Source organism: Lissotriton helveticus, chromosome 10, assembly GCF_964261635.1.
Source record: "Lissotriton helveticus chromosome 10, aLisHel1.1, whole genome shotgun sequence".
NCBI classification, from domain to species: Eukaryota; Metazoa; Chordata; class Amphibia; order Caudata; family Salamandridae; genus Lissotriton; species Lissotriton helveticus.
This window is the reverse complement of record NC_136071.1, coordinates 121,992,443-122,018,998: the sequence shown is the minus strand read 5'-3', so window position 1 is coordinate 122,018,998 and position 26,556 is coordinate 121,992,443. Positions and strand designations below refer to the sequence as shown.

At 40.5% G+C, this 26,556-nt stretch overlaps 1 protein-coding gene across 1 annotated transcript in view; it reads right to left on the bottom strand.

The window, feature by feature from the left end:
- The window catches only part of FAM20C (FAM20C golgi associated secretory pathway kinase), a 327,251-nt gene that overhangs the window by 287,869 nt on the left and 12,826 nt on the right, over window positions 1-26,556 (bottom strand). The window contains exon 2 of the mRNA XM_078664903.1: window positions 24,224-24,411. Coding sequence (XP_078521029.1) covers window positions 24,224-24,411 — 188 coding nt within the window. The remainder of the gene's footprint in view (window positions 1-24,223; window positions 24,412-26,556) is intronic.

Below are 26,556 nucleotides of genomic sequence, written 5' to 3'. Positions count from 1 at the left end.
CCTAGCTGGGATTCCACCCTGTGACCTACAGAGCACCAGAGACAGGGTGGGATTGTCTATTCTACCACCTTCACATTTCTCCCGTAAGCTGTGGGATAAAGGGCTGGCGCCAGTCTAGTCACAACCTCCCGCAGTGTGGGGCTGCCTTGAACACTTATGCCTGGGTTCCAGATGGCTATGACAGTTTCTAACCAAGTCTTCTCCTGGCTCGCCATCACAGTATGGAATCTCTATTTGAAAATAAAATATTAGATTGGTGCAAAAAACACACCTTTGTTGAAGTCCAGCATCTCTTCCACCTGTTAGCCCCACCCCTTCAGATATCATGCAAGTTTCCTTTTTCTGTATTCTTCATATATCAGTGAGAAAGTAACCTGTCTATGTTTCAGTGAAAATCACACTAACACCTCCGGTTGTGGTGTACTATAAATAAATGTCACAATAAAAAAAAAAATATATATTTTTTTTTAAATAAACGAAGAGAAAATTCTCAGCAACTGTAATCCACAGCTTGTGCAGCAAGTACAGCTTCTATAGAAACGCAGAAAGATGTCTGCATTTCAAGGATCCTCTCATTTTGATCTACCTTCCACAGCATCACATCAGCGAAGCTTGGCACGTGCAGAAAGTGTTCCCTGGCGCCAAAAGGTGCTAAAAGACCATACTAAACTGAGTCGTTGAGCTTCACAAAGACCAATGACGTTTCTCTCAAAACCTCAAAACTACTGCCTTGCTTTTGGGTTGAAGTCATAAGAAACCTGCTGTGACCTCGTCACTGTTTGGGAGGTAGAGCATGTGCACACTAATTGTGAACAAAACCTTACTAGTTAATTGTTAACAAGCAGATCCGCTAAGACAAAGGTCATTTGACTGTCTGCAGCTCGTGAGACCAGTACACACTAGTGTGTAAACACACAGGGAGTTTGAGTAGAATGTAAACTGTGCAGTTCAATCATGAAGGTACAGCCCACAGGGTGCCGTTGGACTGGCAAGTGTGCACATGTAAATATGATCCCTAGTGCAGGCGTGCATAAGGGTGTCATATAACACTGGGTGTCTAGATGCAGTATTGCAAGTTAACTCAAGCTAACCTCTTTGCTTGTGTTTTTTCTGCTTGTCCTTGTGTGCATTCTACCAAATGTAAGCAAAGGTCACCCTGACTGAAACGTGTTTACCTCTGTGGATTGGAATGTTGATTACTGCCCAAAAAGCCAGTTTCTCAATCATTTCAGTTCTGCTTTTAAGGACAAAATGTCTAAGTTTCCAGTTCACTTTGCACCAAGGCTCATCCTCTTCAAGATGCCTTTATATCATGTGGATGAACAACACAATATTAAACAACAAGCACTGGCAATGCCAAAGGGTATGGCTTATAATTGAAAGTTCATGTTCGGTTACAGTTGAGTTTAGGCACACATTATTCTAAGTCCTCTCCGATACTCATCTATGCACTCATGCATTCATCCATTTACCACTGATTCAGTCTTGCATAAACCCACTTACCCGTCCACAATAACACAACCCCTACAAGCATAGACATAGTAATTTAGAACGATAAAGGTAGAAAAAAAGTAGATTCTTCACCACACCCTAAATAATATGCTTTCAATAAAAAACTAAAATAGAACATAACAGTGGAAGTCTATCTTTGATATTTCACATAGTTTAGCATTGTTTTTAAGTCCCAAATTGGCCACCACATTTAAAAGCAATGTTTTTGCCTTCTTAGAATGATTAACAATGTTACACTATGTGCACTGCCATTCCAAGATTGACTGCCTGGTTATGAAGCAGTGGCTGTGTGGGATATGGCTTATTGCAGAGGAAATGAGAAGCAAACTAGGGGCCCTGCAGCACAGAATGGAAAGCTGAAGCACACTATAAAGAATAGTAATATAAAAGATAAAGGAGACTGAAAGACATGATCAGTGACCTATAAAAAGAGAAAATACTTTGGCAATAAAGTACATTAATTTTCAGGCAGAAGTGCCCATGTAATAAGGCAGAATGGCAACATGGTACCTCTCATAGGAAAATACAGCGAATGGTGATGTTGGTGATATAGGCTCACCCACTGCCCAATGTAGTAAGCTGCCATAGATGGAAGATGAATGAGAATGACACTCTAACATGCCAATGGCAGAGGAGAAAGGATCCAAAGCGCTGCTTTTTATATATATATGGCCCTGTTGAAGGTTACAGCGGAAATGCATAGGCTATTCCACGCTGCTGCACTTGGTGTTCTGACCTAAAAAAAATAAAAAAATTGGAAGAATCGAACTGGATGTGCCGCGTCTTGTTTTACACTCCACTTGGATGTGACGCTGTTTGGTGTGGAAATAAACGGACTGTCTATGCATATATTTATATGGATGTAGTAATGTTTTATTGTTTTCTTTTTATGACAATACCCTGACAAACAATTAAATCTTAAAAGTCTTCCTAAGGGGGTCTATCTAGCAAGGATTAGTACGGTTCAAATATTCTAACCCCAGGTTTCAAGTTTTTGAAGGTATTGAGATTCTATCTAACAAAATACCTGTTTCCAGGTTTTAACAGGGTATAATAACAACCCATTGCGTTAGCATATGCATTTCAAAATAAACATGAGGCCAGCCTATTTTGAACTAATGTTTCATATCATATCAGACATGTGGCATCTAATACAACTATTTCATGTCAACCAGTGCAGGCCTATATCCTTTTACATTGGCTTGCCACCATAACCAACTCAGTCCTACAGTGTTGAACATATGAGTTCCCAAAAGGCAAACATCATGCAAAATTACAAATATATATATAATCCCAAGTAGCAAAACCAAATACCACACATTGTAAGGTGGGTAAACAAGGATTAGCTCAGTGAAGATCTTCGTCTCCAGAGTTTGTCTGAAGGAGCGACCGAGACCCTTGCATACTACAGAAAAACGTGAGATTCTATGTACCGAAAAAACGGACTTTAGCCTTTAACACAGTGTAATAAATCCATGTTTAAAGACCTATTCACTTTAACAAAAAACTTTCACAAGCCAGGCTTACTGCTTTTTGTCACAACTTTTCATAATAAACAGTTTTTATCATTTTCTTTCCATCATAACGTTCTTCTGCCCATTGTATTAAGCATAAATGTTCTCACAAGGCAACCATCAGGCAACCAAGCTTAAAATTACGTATATTTAAAATTACAGTTGTCAAAGCCAAATACAACACTCCTTACGACAGGATAACCAGGGCCATCACAGTCCAAATCTTCTAAGTCCAAGGTTTGTTAAAGTGGGTAGAAAACACCAAAACACTTCCCTACTATGGTAACCTGTGAGATTACATGTAAAAATACCTGCATACAGCCTATAACACATTGTAATAACCATTCACTCATAGAGGCCTATTTTCTATGACTAGTCATTATCACTATAAATAAGTGAAGCCTACTGCCTTTGTCATAACTGTTTACTAGAAACAGGTTCAGACATAAAGCACTGGACCTAACATTTCCCACTGTATAAAGTATTGCCTGTTTATCATTGGTTGCTCGCCATAACCAAATCAGTCCCACTAGATTGAACACAAGGTTTGCCATAAAACAACCATCAAAATACAGTCATAAAATACAACTATAGACACAATTACAAAAACACAATCTTACTAAAAGAGCCTAACAAGGATTATGACAGTACAAAATCGCCTAACCCCTGGGGTTCATCTGTTCAGGCTTTAGCAGAGTATAATAACAACTCACCCGTAAATATCTATTGACTTTAATGTATGCTTTCTGTAATAAATATGTCAGACCTACTGCCTTTGTCAATGTCAATATATCGTTATTCGATTTCACATAAATAACACAAAGTAGCACAATACAATTCATCATAAAAAGTTACAATATAATAAAAAACACAGATGAATAAAGCTTGGAACATTGATACAAACCAGACACAATCATATCTCCTTCCAATAAAGCACTCTGCAATAAAGTGCATTTACAAGCAAGGAAAGCGTCTCCACTAATATAAAGGCAACAGGTTCATGTACTATCCTGATAATCTCCCATCACCCTTGAATGGATTGTTGGATGGAACCATAACCATCTCAGTACTGCAGTATGGAACATATGATTTCCTCCAAAGCAAAAAGTGCAATGTAAGCACTCCTTCAGCAGAACAACAACATACTGTCTAATCATATGCTGTACTAAAAATAATAAACATGAGGATGGCACCAAAGCTCATCTCTCAGTAGTGCTTCTAAATGATCTTGTACTACTGATCACGTATGTTTACTTTAAAGTTATTATTTTCTGTACAGAATACTCATATTCAATGACATTATTGTGGAGAAACACTCTACATAACATAATTTCAATTTTTTAATAGAAATTACTTCGATTCACTGCCATAATGACAGATATCTGAAAGAATAGCTTTTAAAATGTTCATTATAACCAAATGAAAAGGTATTCGGAGAAAATATTGAGTTAAAAATATCAAGTTGCAGAAATATCGAGTTTTTAATATCATGACACAGAAATATTGTGTGCAAAAATGTCAATTTTTAAGGTAAGAAATATCGTTTTTTAAGTTCCTTTATGGGTTTAAATACTATTTTAATTGTATATGTTTTATATAGATTGTGTAGTTTCTGTTAATGCTTTTAAATACAGTTTGTAATTTTAAGGTAATAAAATTTTTAAGGTGACTGTAAAATAGCAATTTATAGTGCCAAAGTGGAATGTGAGGTTTCTAAGGGTAGAGGGTGAGAAGTCAATTAAGTATGCTTTTTTTAATTAATATTGATTGTTTTCTTGATTATTGAGTATGCAAATTGGGTAAAAAATAATTTTGTAAGTTACATTTTAGGTGCGGGTTGTTGGATTTGTAGGGCATAGGGTAGGAAGTGTATTAGATAATAATTGAATAATTATTAATAATTGATACATTATTGATTATTGATGTATTATGAATGAATTAATTCATTATTAATTAACTATGTAAATGTTTAAATTATTATACTTTTGTCATTTACATTTGAGGTGTGGGTTGTTGAGTTTGTAGCGGTATATGGTGGGAAGTTATTTATAAATTATTTATGGAGTGGAATAGTAACTTTCCTCCCTCCAGAGTCTAACACTTTCCTTACTGTTGCACCGACTGGGGTGTGAATAGTAAATGTTATCCCTCATGAGTCCAATGCTTTCCCTACTGTTGCAGACTGAAGTGGGAAAAGTAAATTTTACCTCTCCTGAGTCTATCTAAAGCTTTCCCTACTGTTGCACCAACTGGAGTGGGAATAGTACATTTTACCCCTCCTGAGAATTATTATGTTTCTGTGAATATAAAATAATATTTTTTAATTAGTCATTTTTGTAGTATATCATATATTTTTAGTAAAATGTAGTCTTTTATATTATATACTTTTTACTTTTTTATGCACAAATAGATTGGTATGTTTAAAAAAAGAAAATCCAGTTTCTTTGTTACAGTTTTTAATTTATTGTACATATAAATACATACATAAGAATCCAACCTTTCACAATGTGCCTCCTGCACAGAAAAGTTTGCGGACAGCCAATAATCAGCACTCGAGGCAAGAGATGTAAAGTTGCTGTTTTTAATCCATAAGGTGGGTAACAAATGTCATCAGACGCGTTTCGGGCACGTCCGTGCCCTTGCTCACTGATGAATACATACATATATATATATATATTCAAAAGGCACGCCTCCCAAAATTCCGAAGGAAAGTGCAGGACCGCACACAGTGTTCTACAGTCAGTAAAGTTTAGTGCGGCAACGCGTTTCGACCTGAAAAGGTCGTCACAGCCAATTGTATATATTTGTTATAATATTAAATGTAGAAAAAATTGTAAATTACAATATAAATTAAAATTATTATTTTACTGATAGTTTTACATCATATATGTGTAAATTAAACATACACACATGAATATATATGTGTTTCTTTAAATAAGTTTATTTTTATATATTTTTAATTATTTAAATATATTTAACATACATTATATCACTGTTGCATGTTAATATACTTAGTCCCATATTATGATGTCAGTCAGAGTTGCCTCCAACAGACACCGGCTTGATGTGGAAAACCGACCGACCGTTGGTCGGTGGCTCCAAACTCCATTTTTTGATGCGACCCCATATAGTGCGGTAGTAAACTCCCATTTCTCTATGGTTGCTTGTTCAGTAGGCAGAAACCGCCTGCAGCACAAGATCCCATACCGAAATGGAAGATTGTGTAAATCCCTGCGAAGTTTGTGTAAATCCCTCGGAAAGCCCGACATGGAATGCCGGGAAGAAACTGACATCATAATCCCGACGGCAGAAACGCTGTCTGCGCTGGATTATGGTGGATTTCCGACTGACCGACGAGCTCCATGAGCCCGTCGGAAGCCAGCCTGAATGACCGGCTGGTTGGAATTCTAACCGCAGTAATCCTAATACGTGGTCGTAATTCAAACCAAGCCTTTCCAGCCAACATCCTAATGAGGGACTTAATGTTTACTATGTTTACCTGTATATATTTAAAAAAACTATATTTTTGTATATATTTTTCAATATTAGTGTAAACAGATATTTTTTTCGATATTTTTCGACCATTATATGTATAGGAAAACAATACTTTTGTGCTTAATATTTTTGACACAATATTTTTGTATCACATTATTTAGGGTTTGGATATTTTGTCAGTAAACCAAATGAAAAAATAGGAAACTATAGAAACATCCAGGGCTATTACCAAAATTATTTTGTAAACCAGCTAATCCATGCCACACAGTCCATCTACTTCTGTAGACCTTGACAGCCAGTATCTGGTCTAGCTGCAACATGGCTACTTGGATTTTTTTCTGTTTCTAGTGGAAGCGGATGCAAAACATGATCTGATAACATGCCTAATACTTAGTCTGCTAATTCCTGGATGATCCAGAGCACCACTGTAAAATAAAGAAATGTATGAATGCATCACTTTCTTTAATCACGCTTTTTGGTCTGCTTTGGGACCACCAATGATCAGTACATAAGATATACTACTTGATGTATCTACTTGCTTTTATCTATCAATGGTCTGTCATTAGTCTCTGAAAGACATTTCTAATAATTTGTTTAAGATGATTGTGTGTAAATGACAGGCACATAAATCATAGATGCTAGAAGATATGGTTCAAAGAGTCTATGTTACATTTTAGATTAGTTTTCAATAGAGTCTTTGTAGAAAATTACTAGCTTATTCTAACTCCTCTGTTCCACATGAACATTTTCACCAGTGGTCTCTCTGAACCAGGGCCGGACTGGCTACCGGGCAGTTTGGAATGCTGCCGAGCTGCTGCAAGATTTTACTGCAGTGGGGGCTGATTTCGTACACGGAGACCTGCGTGTACTTCGAAATAATGAAAACAAAACGAATTTCGTTTAGTACACGCAGATCCCCATCAACGAAATTAGCCCCCAGCTAAGGCAGCATTCCAAACTGCCCGGTAGCCAGTCTGGCCCTGCTCCGATCCCTTCCAGTGTTAATTGTTTTCAGTTTGTGGCATTAAATGTTGAACATGATAAATGTTTCCGCTCAGCAGCGTTTCTATGAAACATGTATGAATATCCATACAAAAATCGAAGACAGTCTATCAAGCAGATTTTGTATCAGTCCTATCAACTTGCTGTCCTGTACCTTGCAACTCTACTTCCATTACACTATTTCAAAACTTTCCTCACAGCAATCAACCACTGCTGCTGTTCGAATTTCTGAACCACACCCAAGGTGATGAAAACTCATGGTAGGCTCAGAGTGCTAGAGACAGAATGAAGAGGAAAGGTAGAGGCAGCAGGCAGAAACCTTCAGCGTTATTCAAGTTCAAATGGTTGGTGAAAGAGTTGAGGCTTCATGTTTCTTTTTACTTGGAACTATTTTAGCTTCCTTCATGGAAAAAAGTTATCAGAAGTTGGTTTCAGTAGGATGAGCCTTGACTATGCAAAGATTTTCCCTCAAACTTTTGTATCGAGACAACAGCAGTATGAAACAGCTTTGGGAGGCTAAACTGAGGGTCTGGCTGGGAAGTATTGAATAAACAATTTTGAAAAGCATTGCCATGAAAAGGCTGTGTGAACAAAGTAGAGAGCTGTGCGATCATCACGCGATTTCTTTGGCAGCCCCTAAATAGACTTCACTGCAGACATGAGGAGTATACATCTTTCTGCAGTATTTCATGTGCACTAGTTATGTTCACTGGAAGGCCTCCATACACTCTTCTGCATCATTTGTTGTACTATAGGGTCACAGCACGTACAAGGGCATTTCTCATGCTGTTTTCTAAAGCAATACTTCCTCCATGCCTAGCTGTGATCACAGGGGGCATCATTATGATGAAGTCCGCCCGACACTGTAGCGGACTGCAACCGACCGCCCATAGGTCGGTGGTTCCGACCGCAAAATTTGGATGTGACCACCCTATCATCGGTCTGAAGCATCCATTTTACAATGGCTGCTTGTGCAGTGGGTGGAAAAGGCCTGCAACATAAGTGTTAAGTCCAGAACTCCAATCACAGGCAGGAATCAGTCTGGTTAAGTATAGGTTCTTTATTAAGAAACCTTCACAGCAGACACGAAGCAACGTCAGCTCTGTACAGGAACCAGGCAGTAACTGACAAAACTAGAACACTAAGCTAGGAACCTAGAGAGGACATTCTAAACAATAGAGAAGGAAGAGAGAGAGAGTAGACAGACAGAACCATAGATACCACACATCTCCCTTCCCCAAAAAAGAAAAAGATGAAAGCAAAGAAAAGGAGGAAGAAAGAAAAAGGAACAGATTAAAGATGATAGTCCTTGAGGTAGGCAGGAGCAGAAGTGTTACGAGAACTCCGCCTGAGAGGAGGAGGAAGATTAAGCTGAGCAGAAATGACATTGAAAGGCGAATCAGAACCAACAGAATGAACATCAGAGGCACAAACATCATTGTTGACATCAGAAGGAGAACATTGGTCCGACAGTGAGGAAGTAGGACCAGGAAGATCCAAATCATCAAAACCAGGAAGGGCTGAAAAGTCTCTTTGATGAGAAGACGTGGAAGGCTGAAGATCCAAGGATGAGGAAACAGAAAGGTTGTTGTCTTCCTGGTCTTTTGAGTCCTTGGGAACAAAAGGATTAACAATAACAACATTTCTTTTACTCCACCACTTCCCATTGGAAAGTAACACAGCATTCCTGGAGACTCTGACAACCTTAGAAGTAGGATAGAATTTTGAGGAATGATGACTGTTTTTGAGAGGTCTTTTGACCTTGACGGAATCACCCACATTGAAAGTAATCACTTTAGTTTTGAATTTGTCATCATAAGCAATTTTCATCTTGTTTTGCATAGAAACAACCCTGTTGCGAACCTGATCAACGTTGGGTAATTTGCCATCAACCTTAGTTTTGTCAAGGACCCAGGGGGGGCTAAGCTTGGAAGAGCCAAAACGTTTCTTTAATAAGACAAAAGGGGTAATTCCAGTAGTGGAATGGGGTGTGTTATGATAGCTCCACAACCTTTCTTTAACAGCTTTGGAAACATCCAGATTCTGCATGCAGGCTAATTGGATGGTGTCTTTTAGCATTTTGTTAACCCTTTCAACCATGCCATTTCCTTGTGGACTGTAAAGGGCAACAGTCAAATGTTTGATGTCAAGATTGGATAAGAACTTTTGAGTGACTTGGGACTTGAACTGGACACCATTGTCGGAGACAAGAAATTTCGGGATACCTTCTCTGTGAAAGAGGTCATCCAGAAAATCAATGACACCAACCGTGGAAGGATCGGACATGAACCTGCACTCAACCCACTTGGAAAAATAGTCCACCAAAACTAAGGCGAATCTCAGATGAGGCTTCAAGTTGTACATGGGACCAATAAAATCAATGCCCAGTTTCTCCCAGGGGCCCTGAGGATAGGGAACAGGAATGAGGGGAGTATTCCGCAGCTTAAGAGACTTGTCAGCTTCAAAACAACAGGAACATCTACCCACAAAATTTTCAACATCAATATCAAGATTGGGCCACCAGTAGTAGAGTCGAAGCCTTTTCTTGGTGCCGGTGATCCCTAGATGACCCAGATGAGCCAAATTCAACAATTTAAGTTTGAGTTTGTTGGGAGGAATTAACAAAGATCCCCTCATCAAAAAAATCATCCTCAACAGTAAGTTCATCTTTAACTTTGGCAAATAAACGTAAGCCAGAATCAAGATTCCTGTCAGCGGGCCAGCCCTTGATGACATGATCCTTGAGTACATTTTGGACCTTGTCTAATTTAACACAATCCAACCACTCATCCTTGCTGATGATATTCTCAGAGAACAACAACCCATCAACCATACCTACGACACATTCAGAGTCCTCACAAAGTGAAGAAGAATTTACACAATCTTTAAGGGGACACCTAGAGAGGAAATCGGCACGGGTGTTTTTACCCCCAGGGATATGAGAGATGGAGAAATTAAAATCGTACATCCTTGAGAGTAACCTGACTAAACGAGGACTGAGATTACTGTGGTCTTTATCAGACAAAAGGAACACCAAGGGTTTGTGGTCAGTCACCAAAATAAATCTTCTACCCCAGAGGTAGGTCTCAAAATGCTTGGTTGCCCAAAGACAGGCCAGAGCTTCCCTCTCAATGGTGCTGTATCTGCGCTCTGCAGGAGAAAGAGATCTGGAAGAAAAGCCAACTGTCTGTTCCACACCGTCAACCAATTGAGACAAAACAGCCCCTAACCCAATGCCACTTGCATCCACCGTGACAATAGATGGAATATCATCTCTGAAAGAATGAAGAGAGGGGGCTTGAACAATGAGGTTCTTTAAGTGCACAAAAGTCTTATTAAGAGAATCATCCCAAACAAACTTTTCACCTTTTCTGAGTAATTTTCTTAAGGGTTCAGTTTGCAGGGCAAAACAATCCACAAATCTTGAATAGTATTCGCAAACACCGAGGAAAGATCTAAGTTGATCTTTGTTTTCCGGACTGGGACTGTCAACAATGGCTTTAATAAGGTCTTGTTTGGGAGAAATGCCACTGCTAGATATGTGATGGCCAAGGTAATCAATGCTATCAACCATGAACTTGCACTTTTCTTTCTTTACAGTAAAGCCATTGGTTTCCAAAATGTTCAACACCTCAGACAGTTTCTTTAAATGGTCATCACCACACTTAGAATAAATAAGGATGTCATCTTGATAAGCCAACACATTGCTGCAATTGCCAAACATTTTATACATGAGCTTCTGAAAGACAGAGGCAGCAGACGCAAGCCCAAAAGGCATGCGTAAGAACCTGAAGGGACCAAAAGGTGTATTAAAGGAAGTCAAATCACGGGAATCTTCACTGAGTTCAACCTGGTGATAGGCGGACCTTAAGTCCAAGCACGAAAAGACTTTAGAATCACCAAGTTGAGCCAACATGTCTTGGATTTTGGGCAGGGGAAAACAATCTATTACAATGTTTTTGTTTAAGGACCTTAGGTCGATGCATAGTCTAATGTCTTTGCTGCCCTTTTTCTTCGCAATAACGATGGGGGCGACCCATTCAGAAGAATTTATAGGCTCAATAACTTTGTCAAGGCATAGCTGCTCTAAGTGTAATTTTAGTTGGGACCTAACAGATAGGGGAACATTCCTGACTTTATGGACCACAGGAATGGCATCCTTTTTGAGAACAATGCGGTGCTCAAAGTTATGAACGAGACCCAGCTTGTCCATGAAAAGAGCACTATGTTTGGCTAAAAGTTGTTGTAGGTCAAGATTGGAGGAAGAGTAGACATCAACTAAGGAAATAGGACAGGAAGTACCTGGTCTTAAAACCATGCCAAATTTGCCCTGATCTTTCCAACCTAAAATGTTGTACCCATTTTTAGCAACATATATTTTGGTAGCAATGGACCTGTCCTCAAATTTTATGGTATCATTGAAGAATCCCAGCATGTCAATGGAATGCCCACCAAAGGAAATGGTGTGAATATCAGGAGGGAATAATTGGGAAGAATTCCAGTGTAAATTATATAAAATGTCAGTGACAAAGGTGATCGGAGAACCAGAATCCACCGTCACTTGAATTACTGTGCTACCAATGGTGATATCGCAGATGGGACCACCATCATCCAATTCAGCATCAATGTACAACACAATCTTTTTAGAAGAAACAACGGTACATACACTCTCAGGTTCAGAAAACTCAACATTTTCAATCGCATTAATTTTCACAGGATTTCTGTTACATACTCTGGTAAAGTGACCAGTACGTTTACAATTGAGACAAGTTTTACTCAGAGCTGGACAACCTTTGAAATTGGCAAGATGTGAAGAAGAACCACATCTGAAACATGCAAAGTTCTTTTTAGGTTCTCTAGAATCTTTGTTTTTAAACTGGGAAGGTTTAGGTTTGATGTTTAGAGCATTGACAGCTTCAGTTATGGTGTCACCTTTACCTTTGTTCAAAACCCTTTGAGAAGAGACAGATATCTCGATTCCTCTCGCAAGTTCAAGAGTTTCGTTGAGAGATGGATCCCTACAACAAAGCAATCTCTCTTGGACCTTTTTGTTATAACAGTTAACTACTATCTGATCTCTGAGGTAAGAATCGATATTACCATCGAATTCACAAGTTGCTATCAAAACTCTAAGTTCTGTCAAGAAGGTATCAATTGACTCATACTCAAATTGATGTCTAGTATAAAATTTGTGACGCTCCACCACAACACTAGTTTCGTCAATGAAATATTTAGCTAACCTAGAAACAGCTTCTTGAAAACAATCCCACTCGGTTTCATGAGGTTGAGGAGAAACAGGTAAATGGTCAAAAATGCGTTGACCTTCAGCTCCAAGACTGTTATAGAGTAATGCTAATTTCCTGTCTGGTTCATATTTCTGACCATCTAAAGCAATAATGTAACTGCCAAAACCCTTGACCCATTGTTTCCATTTAGTTTTAGGTACACCAGGCTCAGGCAGAAAATAAGGAGGTGTGATAATATTTTGAGACATGTCAAGGCAACAATGAGTACAGAGAATACAATAAAGCAACCAAAATTAAAACACAAAAACAATATCAGTCAATTAAGGGTTAAATTACTTGTTGAGATGTGCACATCATCGAGTAGAATTCAAGGAGATGTGCTGTGGTAGAAACAGAACCAAAGACTAGAGTAGATGAAAACCAAACCTGAAATCGAATAAGTTGTTTGAAATCCAGGACAGCGTAAATGAAAAATAGGCTAAATGTGAAAAAACGCTGTAAATATAATGAAGAGTGCGTAGCTCACCGTGACCAAAAATGCGATGAGTTTGAAGAAACGAGCGCATGAAACTGAATGCGCATGCAAATGAGGAAGGAAGACTTGCGTGACCTTTACTAAGATGGAGTCACGTAGGAGTCACGTAGGAAAAAGAACGTGAGGCGCGTCACTCCGTCAGAGACCAGGCGGAGAACTGTGACGTGCGCGGAGGCTGACTGGGAGGAGGGACGAAGATGGCTGGAGTGGAAGACTCGGTCAGGTACGTTCTATTGGAATTCTCGAGCTGAAGCTCGCTCGAGGAAGGGAACGTAGAGTCTATGGCGCTCGAGACAGACACGCTCGAGGGTAACGGGTGCGCAGACACATTGAAGGTGGCGCAGGACCGGAGAGAACAGCCAAAAGTTTAAAAGTTATATACGACCTTTGAAGAGGAAGCGCGTATGTTGATGAAAGGATTCATGCGCTTCCCGATGGTCGAGTAGGCCTCCCAGTGCTTCAGTGGGTGCTGAGGGTGTGAAGGATTCAGGAAAAAATCCCAAACGTCGCCAATTGTTAAGTCCAGAACTCCAATCACAGGCAGGAATCAGTCTGGTTAAGTATAGGTTCTTTATTAAGAAACCTTCACAGCAGACACGAAGCAACGTCAGCTCTGTACAGGAACCAGGCAGTAACTGACAAAACTAGAACACTAAGCTAGGAACCTAGAGAGGACATTCTAAACAATAGAGAAGGAAGAGAGAGAGAGTAGACAGACAGAACCATAGATACCACAATAAGTTGCCATTGTGAAATGGGTGCCTGCCACACAGTGCAGGGATGTTTAGGGGGATAGGTGCCCCCCCAGGCCTCATAGCAGAGGCCACAGACAGACGAGGGCCCTGCTAGTGGCACCCAAAGTCGCTTTCTGACTTTCGGAAAGGCCTACAAGGAAAGGCTGTGAGAAAGTGCCATCATGATCCCAACTGCGGAGCCGAGGCTGGCTCCGCCGACATTATGGTCTTATGACACTTTCCGAAGCTCTATCGGGTTCCTTGAGCGTGTCGGAAATGCAGCTGACAGTCCTTCTGCCCTCTGCATCGTAATGCGACAGGCGGACCGCAATGGTAGATGTCAGGCGGACCGTAACCGACGGTCGTCAGTTGTGGTCCATCTGACATCGTAATGAGGCTCTACAATCTTAGCATTGCTCACGAGAGGGACCTAGTTGAGATAGAGTTTATTATCTTCTGGGAACTCTTTCACACTCATCGATGATACTACAGCCAGGTCAGTAACTGCAAAGATAAGGGGTCCCCTACAGCCAGGTTAGAACATACTGTTTAATTCTGACGAGGAACAGGAGATAAGAAAGGCCCCGGTTTATGCATTAATCTTCTTAAATGCATCAGTTCTATCTACCAACCAATTTGTGGAAGAGTACTGGCCAAGGAGGGCCAAATAATATGTGCAGGTCACCTCTATCACGTTTGATTGGCCTGGCCCAACACACTTCCTGTGTATCTTCAAGAATAGTTTTCAAACACGTGGCCTTGCATGCCCTGCAAAGTTTTTTCATACAACATTGCAATGACACTTTCGAAGTGTTTAGCCAACAGACTCCTCAGTTATTGGAACAAATGAGCAAAAGACAGATGTAGGTTTTTTTTTTCGAAATGCAAAATTGCTCAATTTCGATGTGCAATTACACCTACACGAAAAAGGTGGAGATATAGCCTGACCAAGCACTATAACATTACTCAGGCTTTACAGGCGTAAGTGGATTATTTGATCAACATTTTGTATTTAAACCACCTAAGCCAGGCATTGCAGGGTAACACATTCCCAGACATACAAAAGCCACACAGCTCTTTTCAAATATCCCACGTTGAGCTGTGGCCTCTGGGGAGCTTTACACTGCCTTAAAAAACAGTCTGCATCAACAACAATGTTGAACACCTATTTCAAAATATCCCATATTAAGCTGCTCTGCATTAGATCTCTACTTAAGCAAGTTTAGCTCTGTAAACATACTCTGTTTTCAGAAACAAAGGTGGGACTTCACACTAGAAAAGGAGTCTCAAAGGACATGCAACATTTTACGGCCACAAAACACACTTCGGCCCTTCAGAGTGGGTAGGCTTCCGAGTTGTATAGAATATACTGCACTCAATAATTACCGAGTGGAATAAAGGCCTCATGCTTTTTGAGCAATTTTGGCAGGTCAAAAGTGGCTGAATTTAAAAGGGAAAATGTACAGTGTCAAGCAGATCAGTAAGCACCAAACTATGATTGTTTTTCCCAAAAACACAGAATCAATGAAATTTATATCAACTAATTCCGAATCATGGGGAGTCAGATTTAACCGGTGCAATACATTACATCTTCCATGGCTTTCGACCCCAGAAAAAAACGTTTTTGATCTCTAGGTTTTAGATACTGTAAAAAGTTAGACTAGTTGAATTATGCAGCATTTCATAATTCAGTTTAAAAAAAGCAAATTTGGATTTTAATATTTTATTTACAGTTGAAAAGAAATTTGTGAACCAGCTCCTAGTTAAGGAAACAATGAACTTTGGACATGGGTGGCTGTTGCCCTTTTAAGGAACACATTTTCAATGTGAGCATGCAATTACACCTGCAAGGGGTGAGTGTAGCTTCATTGAGTACAACTGAAGGTCTAGAGCCATATGAGCTCAGTCAATATGGCTTGCAGTCGGTGTTTTCAAATAGTGCATATAAACAAACTAATACATATTCAAATTGCATAAAAATACAACATCTCTTTCCATCCCATTGTTTATTATAGTGTTTTACGGTCACCCTCGAGAGTTACCTCTTCAAGGAACATCCCCAGGCAACATAACTACTCTTCGACTGCATGCATCCCGCTCAATGACCATCGGTATGATCTGCGACTTCCACAAGCTGTCTTCTGGTATTTAACACATTATGGGCACGATTCAGAAAGCCATAAAAAGCCAATCAAAAACTGGCATCCATATGGTTCCATTTTTGATTTGGGCACATTTCTCAAATGTTAGTAATTTGCAAAGATTTCCGGAGGACTGCTGGAGAACGGTAACTCTCACACACTCTTAAGCCAACATACGTGTGAAAATTTTAGCAGATGGAAATGTAACATGCATTAATTTCCCAAGGCAAACATGCGATACAAAAAGTCGCCTCAAAATTATTTTTTGACTTTTTTTTTTCTCCATGAAGGAAATATTTCTACCAAAGTAGAAACCTCTTCTCTTACAACCCCATCACTTTTGAAGCTCCCCTTCACTTCATAGCTAAAATCCTGCAACCGAGAGAACATCTAAGGGCCTTTCCAGGTTGCAGTTGCACGTATAAAATGTTATTGAATACCTGCATAATTATGAATTTATAGGTGTCCATCAACTTTTAACATTTGCATATTTAGTCAGATGTAACTTCTACAGTAGTAGTGTACTTTTCATTGGAGAAAATCTCTTTTAAGGTTAAAATCAAATTTTCCGATTCCCAGAAGCATTAGTGGGATAGTGACCTCCCAAACTGCAAATTTTCACATCTAAGGTGCACCCAGTTTTGTAAAAATAAGTGTGTCTTTGCCCAGCATGAACTATAACCAGGATATGTGTCTGAGGTAACATTCTTCCATCCTAAGAAATGCAAATAGATATTGGATGAGTTAAGGTCTGTATTTATTGTACCACTTTTCAAAAGCCCTGAAGGGACTCAAGAGAAAAGAATGAAAAGGCACTTAATAAACTAGGTTTCTAATTAACTTTATATAAAAATAACGAAATATTTCAGGCTTTAGGAATTTAAACAATTTGATTATAAAAGAAAAGGTGGACCTTCGTGCCAAGTAAGAAGAAGGATAGAGGTTTCTATCTGATATAACTTGATTTTAGAAGAGTGGACAGTATCAGAGAACTGAAAATATGCATGTGAGAAGGGTGGAAGAAGTTAGCGGTAAACTATTTTGTACTTATTACGGTTAATTTTTGTTTTTAAATTTTAGCTAAACGTATGCTTTAAAGTGGATTTATTTATAGTTACAAATCTAATGACAAAGTCCAAGTCTGAATAAAATGTGCCTCATATTTAATCGTTTTCACAACTGCCAAATATGGCTGTCCAAATGTTACAATATATTCTAGGTTACAATCATCACAACTTTTATTGAGAACGTTTCTTTTCATTACTTTAACATCTTTAATTTCAGCACACGTTCTATCAAGAGGAACAACGTGCATTTTAGTATGATATGTGTAATGCTACAACATGCCTCCTTCTCTATTGGAAAGGCACGTTGGGTTAATTCCGAATATTTTAGTTTGAAGTTACTTCCAGCTTCAGTGGTTCATGCACTCAGAGACACTTAGCTGCGGTTGGGCAAGTTATAATCTGGGAACACCAAAAAAAGAAAAGCCAACTGTTTTGAAGCAATGCCTTCTGGCCTTTTTATAGAAACCTGTGCACTATAATTACAGGGGATATAAAAGATTTGGATATCTGCCTCGTGGAACGCGCCTACTTTTCATCCTCATCTTAAATCATGAAGCAAAAAATAAACCCTGAAGACATACAAATGCATGAACTTTAATTAAGCTATTACATCACCAAGCTACTTCTAAATTATTTTAAAGTGGCCTGAATTACCATAAATTAATGTCAATGAAAACAGTGGCTTTCTCAGTTCACCTTTTCTTCAGGTGAATTCTTTGCTAGTGCTTATCTACCTCTGGGCATGTCTCGCTTAATTTCATCTAAAAGCATTATAGTAACAGCTAGCTTTTTATTTAATGCTTCATATAAGGCTTCTGCCATTTTATGCACTGTAAATAACATGTGTTGCCATTACCCGATTTATGGTGCTCAGTTTGCCAACCTCGAAAGAATGGAAGACTGAGCCTACCTTGCCATGAGTTTAACTTATGACTTTCAGACTGCCTCATTTGTAAGCAACAAACAACTGAGCCATCCTTCAGGACACAAGTGGAAATTACCTTACAAATCATGTGCTCCCTCTTCAAGGAGACTTGATGCCTCTGGACACTTGAAACTAGAACAGCATAAGACGTCATAACACACTGACTTTTGCCCTGATGAAGTCACAGGAAGTAGGTCAAATACAGAAACATGGTAAGTGCAAGTGTGATAAATAATTCCAAAATCTTACCCGGGCAAGAAAGGGGCGGGCTAAGGAACTGTGAGATGTAGGATAGGATTGTTGTTGCAGCCCATGGTGATCCCAAAGTGATGCACCTTTCTCTGTTACCATGTCACAGAATGTCTGTCCATCACTTCTTTGTGGGCCACTGTGAGTGGAGGGTCCACAGAAGTGCATGTATGTCTACTCCGAGGGTTGTTACTCTCAAGACAGCTGAGCATCCCAGGGACACATTGGTCACTAAAAAATCTCAGGAGTTTCCAAGGCAACCCCCGGTGAAAACTACCACACATCTATGCCCTCACAATCCCACTATTCGATCTGTCGCAATTCCAATACATAAAATAACTAATATTCTTTCATAAAAAAATAATTGTGAACAAAGATTTAAATCAGGAAAAGTTAGCTATCTGTGAAATTTTACATAGAAACACCTGTAACCTTCAAGGGTAGCACACGATATTCTTGGAAATCGACTTGCAAACAGGTATGTTGACACATACAATGTTGTTAATACAACTGAAACAACTGCTGTTTCTAAAAGTAGTCAATTGCTTGAATTTTCGGTATGTAACACAGAGTTTAAAAAAAGGAGAGTTCAGAAAAGATTATTGTAAAGGATGTCAAATCCGAACACTAAAGTAGGTCAGAACTTGCAAGTCCTCACATGCTCAGGGCAAGCACAGACTACAGTAATCTGAAACAGCACCATCTACAAGCTATCACGTATTCTTCACTTCATACTTTTTGAAACAATATATCACCTATGTTTTATAGAATCATTAAACAACAAATTGATAGGACAGGCACAAAAGAATTCGAATAATGAAAATTAAATTAGGGAGAACATTAACAAGAATGTAATGCAGTCGGGAAGAATCGAATTACCATGAGACCAGACTCTATAGGACCTTGGCAGTTTTCTACCACGTTTCCTCGCCCTTGAAATTACCAATACTAGGAACATTGGTAAATCCAGGGGCAGAAATACTGATTACAGGATTTTAATGAATAACATGTGGGACTTGTGTTTTCAAGGCGATTGTGCATGATTTAGCCTGGTGTATGAAAGCAACTTATTAATTAGAGTAGATGGGAGCACACCACAAGTAATAAAGTCATCAACCTGTTAGGTCCATCAAAGGTTTCAGTAGTTTAAACCTGCGTCCAACCCCTAGTAGCTATGGCACAGACCAGACCAGCTTATTGTACAGACAATGGGTAGAGCATGGGTACTCACAAACTTTCTGTTGGGGGGCCAAAATTACAGGGTGGTTTGTGGCCGAGGGCCGCACTGGTAGGGGTGGGGTCAGTGGGGGACAGGGTCAGTTGGGGCTAGAGTAAAAAAAAAAATCAAACCTGTTTCAAAACATTAAACAATGCGACAATGCTGTACTTCAAAAGCAGATCTAACTACAAAGAGCACATTTTGATAATTCATTTTTATTAGCAGACAATAGCAATCTTAAGAGGCATTTCATAGCTTCATATGCACTTCGACCCTAATTCCATCACAGTCTATCTATCTCTCAGTCAGTCAGTCTCTCTCTCTGTCAGTCATTCTCTCAGTCAGTCAGTCTCTCTCTCAGTCAGTCTCAGTCAGTCTCTCTCTCTATCTCAGTCAGTCATCTCTCTCTCAGTCAGTCTCTCTCTCTGTCAGTCAGTCTCAGTCAGTCAGTCTCTCTCTCTCTCTCAGTCAGTCAGTCTCTCTCTCAGTCAGTTTATCTTTCCCTGTCAGTCAGTCTCTCTCGCAGTAAGTCAGTCAGTCTCTCTCTCTCTCTCTGTCAGTCTCTCTCTCAGTCAGTCAGTCTCTCTCTCTCTAAGTCTCTCTCTCAGTCAGTCTCTCTGTTAGTCTATCTCTCTCTCTCAGTCTCTCTCTCTCTGTCAGTCAGTCTCTCTCTCCCTCAGTCAGTCTTTCCCTCTCTCTGTCAGTCTCTCTCTCAGTCAGCCAGTCTCTCTCTGTCAGTCAGTCTCTATGTCAGTCAGTCAGTCTCTCTCTTAGTCAGTCTCAGTCAGTCAGTCTCTCTCTCAGTCAGTCAGTCAGTCTCTCTGTCAGTCTCTCTCTCAGTCAGTCTCTTTCTTTCTGTCAGTCAGTCTCTCTTTCAGTCAGTCAGCCTCTCTCTCTCTGTCAGTCTCTCTCTTAGTCTGTCAGTCTCTCTCTGTTTCAGTCTCTCTCTCTCTCTGTCAGTCAGTCTCTCTCTCTCCTGTCACTGTCAGTCTCTCTCTTAGTCTCTCTCTCGGTCAGTTAGTCTCTCTGTTAGTCACTCTCTCTCTCTCTCCCTCTCTCTCTCTCAGTCTCTCTCTGTCAGTCGGTCTCTCTCTCCCTCAGTCAGTCAATCTCTCTATCTCTCTCAGTCAGTATCTCTCTCAGTCAGTCAGTCTTTGTCTGTCAGTCAGTCAGTCTTTCTCTCTGTGTCAGTCAGTCTCTCTGTCAGTCAGTCTCTCTCTCTCTCTCAGTCAGTCAGTCTCTTTCTCAGTCAGTCTCTCGCTCCCTCTCTCTGTCAATCTCTCTCTCAGTCAGTCAGTCTCTCAGTCAGTCAGTATCTCAGTCAGTCAGTCTCCCTCTCTACTCTTTCTCCACTCTCTTTCCACTCTCTCTCTCTTCACTCTCTCTCCCTCTCTCTTCCTCTCTCTCTCTCTCTCTCTCTCTCTCTCTCTCTCTCTCTCTCTCTCTCTCTCCACTCTCTCTCGCTCTCTCTGGGGGGCCATGGGCACATTACCCGCAAGGTCTGCGGGCCGCCAAGGAAGGCCTGCTGGGCCCTGGTGGCCCGCAGGCCGTACTAAGTGTACTACGGGTGTAGAGCATTTAGAAGTAGTAAAAGAGTTAAAAAGTCAAAGACACAACACAGTAAAAACCCCACTATGATTTACAGAAATAGATACCAAAGTGACAAAAGTTCAATAAGGGAAACCAGAGATATGAATTTTTAAAATTTAAGGAAAAATAGTACCAAAAAAGCACAAAGTTCTACTGATATTATATGCAAGCACTAGACTGGTGCATAGGTGTGATTTGAGGCCAACCCCGATTGATCCCTGGTTGGACAGAATAAGTGCCTTGGTCAGGTTAAAGTCTTGAAGTCTTGAAGTCTTGAAGTCAAAAAGTTTGAAAATGTTTCGAAGAGTAGACCCAACACAGAAAAGGACTTTGTCACCTTTTGGGGTGAAAAATTCTCCCTGAGTGGGCCGCTGCTGAAACTGTAGACACTGCTATGGAACAATAGGTTAGATACTTGATGCAGGTGGATCCTACTAGAGCCCTGAAGCTTTGGTGAGTTGTCAGTGAAAGCTTTCTAAGGCCCGACGCAGAATAAGGATTAGTCATTTTTAAGAAGTGCTGGGAGTCTTTATCGGAATCAAGCTGAAATTCAATCTGATACTGTGGAACCGTAGGTCAGATACTTTTTTTCGTCTAGGTCCCTTTGCAGCTCAGGAGAAAACTTTTTCCAAAGTTTCTGAACTTTCTTCTGGTACGCAAACACAGGAGCACATTTATAAGGCCCAGAAGACCACAGAGGGAGCACTAACAGGCTCCAAGGATGTTGAGAAGAGAACAACAGCAGAGTCCAGTTCATGTCCAGCTAAAATTGGTCAGCTCAGCATTTCCAGGAAAGGACCTCTTGCAGCTTGATATGTCCCTTTAGCCACACAGGCGGTCAGACAACTGACCCTTGGAGTCCACTTCTTTGCCCTGGGTACGCGAAGGAGCAAGCCTAGTCCTTTGGGGGCTCTTTTTGGGCACCCAAAGCAGCCCCAGTCCTCCTGTGATCTTCCACAGGTTCAGAATGTGTTCTGAGGATGGTACCTTGGTACACCACAAGTATGCCTGGCACCAGTTTGTGGGTGGGTGAGACTCCTGTTTGCTCCCTATTACTCCCTAACCAATGGGGTAAAAGCTCTCAGGGGACATCCTACCCACTGTTTCAGCAGTTCCTGTTTGCCTTACTGCGAACAATCCCACAGTACTCATCACTCTTAAAATCCAATATGGAAAACGTGTTCAGCATGTGTGCCCACCTAAAGGTTCGGTCAAAGTAATGAGCAGTCCCCTCTTTTGTGGTCACTCAAAACTGGTTCTAGAGGTAGCTTCTGTCCTACTGAGCTTCATGCCAACCTGACTAGGGACACAAAAGACTGCTTCCTCCAGGTCTCTGTGACATTTACTTGTGAAAGGGCTGATCCCCTTTGAAATTAATGAAGTTCTTGGGTTCATCATAACTGGTCTTCTTTCAAAGGGTAGAAAAACACCTGACTACACCCAGGCCATGGTCTCTGCTCTGGGAGCAGATTTCATACCCCTTTCACACCTGAATCAGGCCAAGTACAGGGAGAGCAGTGGTTGGAGAGCTACCGCAAATTGGCCTTCAGCCACTTCAGGTAGGGAAAATATAAGTTTCTAACAGTTACATTTCCCATGTATTTATAAAACATCTGATGTTACTGTTAAATTGGATCGATAGTGTGACTTTTCCTATGTTCCAGATACAGTCTGACCAGTGACAATCTAGGTTTGGGGTCCATTTACTGATGGAACATGCCATTTTCAATTTCACACTTGTTCTCCTCTTGCGTATTAGGCACCATACCTTGAGGTCTGAAAGGTGTGCTTAGGGGGTGACTTATTTAGTATTTTATTTTAAATCAGGTTGTCCTACCTGCCAACAGGTCTGTACAGCAGGATTCACACTTCTGCTGTTCAGCTACACAGGGTAGGCCTGAAGCCATCTTTCTACTTGGCACATTAGGGGGAGCACAATAAGTGCTACAGTCCATGGGTGGCATTTAACTTTTCATGTAGTTTCTACGCCATATACTATGGTCATATAGAAATGTTAAATAGGCCATTCAGGGGTTAACCAGGTCTTACAAGTTAAAGGGGTGATAGCATATACTCTGGGTACTGGACAGAAGTGCCCCATTGTGCAGAGCCTAAAAACCAGCAGTAAAATTCAGCATCAAAATGGGGGTGACCAGGCGAACATTTTTTTTTTAGCACACGTGGTATTTCGCCTAAAGATTTCAGCTACTTTCAAGAAGACAAAGTTTATAGGTGAAGTACTTGTGATCACAAGTGTTCTTGCAGATCTTGTAATGCTGATGAGGCTCATAACTCTTTTTACTGCCAATCAACAAATGTTCCATTTGTACACAATTATAAATAAAGAGTCTACATTTTCATTGTTAAAACAAAACCTGTCACTTTCCTGGTGGGACCGGCCCTAGAACCTTGATTTTGTGTTGGACTGAGATCTGAGTGCATTATCATATGTACCAGCTTCCAGTTCCCTGAAAATGGAGCAATTTGATTACTAATGTGGATGTCTTGAATTTGATCATAATTCTTAGATATTGTAGAATGTGGATAAAATGCCCAAACCGCTCAAGTATTCCTCAAAATTGAGCTGCCACCTTTCTTATTAATAAATATACCTTATTCACCATACTGGTTAAGAACTCTAACTATAAGTTTCAAAGACAAACCTTGACAACTCTTTGTAAAGCATTGACAGGACTCTTCAAACGCGAGAAGACATCCTGCAGAAGGCCATCATGTATAAATTAAACAAAAACGATTACACATTTCGCTTTATGACCATATTCTTCAGAACATAAGCCATATTTATTTTTTTATAAATGGGAGAAATATGTAAATACATTCTTTATTTACCTAATGTACATTGTGTTTTTCTGCTGACATTAATGCATCAAATATCAACATTTTGGTTTCGGCTACTACAGAGGCATCGAATGTTATTAGCAACTTTGAGATGAATTATTAAAGGAGAAAACACACTATTTATCATAAACTTACCAACACTCGCTATCTTTTGACTGACAAGATCTTGCAGTAAAGCTCCAATGGCCGGGTTGTGTCTTGAATACAACTCGTACCGGTTAATTCCAATGTGGAATTTTAGCCAGTTTGGATAGGAATCAACAGAGGTTTCTCCAGTAGGTACAAATTCTTCTTCTTCATTTGCTTCATTGCCTTCATTTTGCCTGAAATAGTTCAGAAAAAAAGTCTTTTACATGCTGCCAGGTGTCAACACAACCAAAGTAGGTCAGAGCCTACACAACAATGGCTGCCCGGAGTAAGGCACAGAGATTAACATCTGTGTAAACAAAACTATAACAGCATGACCTCACTTTATTCTAAAACACATTCAAACGCCAACTGGAGCCTCAACTATGCACAAAGACATGGCTGAGATACAGATTTCAGATGATAGTCATTACATATGAGTTACCATAATTGCAGTGTTGGTAACCTTGTGAATTAACCACAACAACTACAAGTAGACAGTGAAGCATGTAAACGATCACTTTATCAAAATAAACTCATATTATTGTCTTAAATTTTGTGATAACCAGTGACAGTGGTTGGCATTTAATTAAATTACATTGACTTTAAAGAATGTCACATTATTGCTATCTCATCTCGTTCAAAAAATATGAAAATGTTTTAATAATGCCAGATGATGACTGCAATGAGGGTAATAGTAATGCCGGTATAACTACTTTTTGGGAAAATATGACAGGTTAAAAAAAATATAAATCAGAAACATTCTAACATTAGAGCAAGGCCATTTGATATATCACTCCTGCTCTGATCTCACAAGGTTGAGATTGTGTAAGTGTTAGAAATTAGGCTACTTGTTGACTGCAGTGAGAGCCCTGGTCAGCAAGCAATCACAATCCTAGTCAGGGTAAGGCGCTAGCAAACCCCAAATTAACCTGTGCTCAACCATCTGGCAGCTTGGCACAAAGCAGTCAGGCTAAACTTAGAGGCTATATATAATGTATTTGTGCAACACTTCACATTAAATCAGTGAAAACACCACACAAAAACATCTCACACCAGGTAAAAAAATAGAGCCTAATTAAAAAAAGAAAAGACAAAAATATAATCAGGAGAACCGAAGATATCCAATTTTAAAAAATTCGATGAAAAAGCACATAAAAGTGCAAAGTGTCAACTGTGGTTATCTGGTTGTGCCGGACCGCACCAAGTTCAGGCTAAAAGCGAAGGGGCATTGGCCGTCTACAGCGACCCACCTAGGTCCGCAGAACACAGTACCTTAAATTCTGGTGCTTGGTCTGCCTTGCATTGCAAGAGAGCATGTTGCCTGAGGCTAGGTCGAAGGAAGTGGTGCAGCAAGGCTTTGCGGAGTTTGATGTTGCATTGCTTCGGTTCCGAGGACTTGTGTGGTGAAGCTTTGCGGGGCTTGGTGTCACTTTGCGTCGGTTCCAAGGAGCTGTGCAGCAAGGCTGTGCAGTGCTTTGCATCGGTTCCGGGAGCTGTGTTGCAAAGTTTGGCAGAGCCTTGAATCAGTTTGTGGCAGTTCCGAAGAGATGGCAGAGGTGTAGCAAGGCTTTGAAGGGCTTGGCATCGCTCTGCATTGATTCCGATGAGGCTGGCAGCTGTGCAGCGAATCTTGCGGGGCTCACCGTCACTTTGTGTCGGTTCCAATGAGGACCACAGCTGGGCTTGGCAGGAGCGCCTTCAGGCCCCACTTCCAAGGGCCCAGGACTATGGTGGCAACACTTGAGAGGGCAGGACTCACCGATGACAGAGTCTAGGTTCGGGGTTCAAGGTTGTTGAAAGTCTGTTATGCCCCTGACGCTTCTGATCGGTGAGCCAGCCAACTAGCCCTTGTAGTCACTCTGGGTTCAAGAGGTTCAGCTTCAGTCCTTCTTACCCAGGCAAGAGGGCAGCAGGTAAGCACAGCAGGGAAACAGTCCTTTGGAGCAGCAGCATTTCAGAGCAGCAGCCCAGCAGAGTGGCAGAGTATGCACAGGTCCAGAAGTGTACTGAAGAGTTGGTGTCTGAGGTCCTTATTTTATACATGGGGCCATGGTTCTGGAAGTTGGGAGAAGCTTCTAGACAGTGGTGTTGAAGTGCATAGAATCCCCTAAATCCCCTGCCCTGGCTCCAAGCTGGCTGAAGTGATAATGCAGGGTTTGTTAGTTAGTTTGCAAGGAGACAAGACACAGCCTATTCAAGTGGGCCCAGCTCTTCTCTCCCATCTTGCCAGTAAATTGTCCATTCAGTCACATCTAAGCTCTCCATTGTGTGTGGTTGTCTAGGAGAAATACACAAAGTCCAACCACACCCAGCTATGTGATCAGAGACAGGCTGCAAGC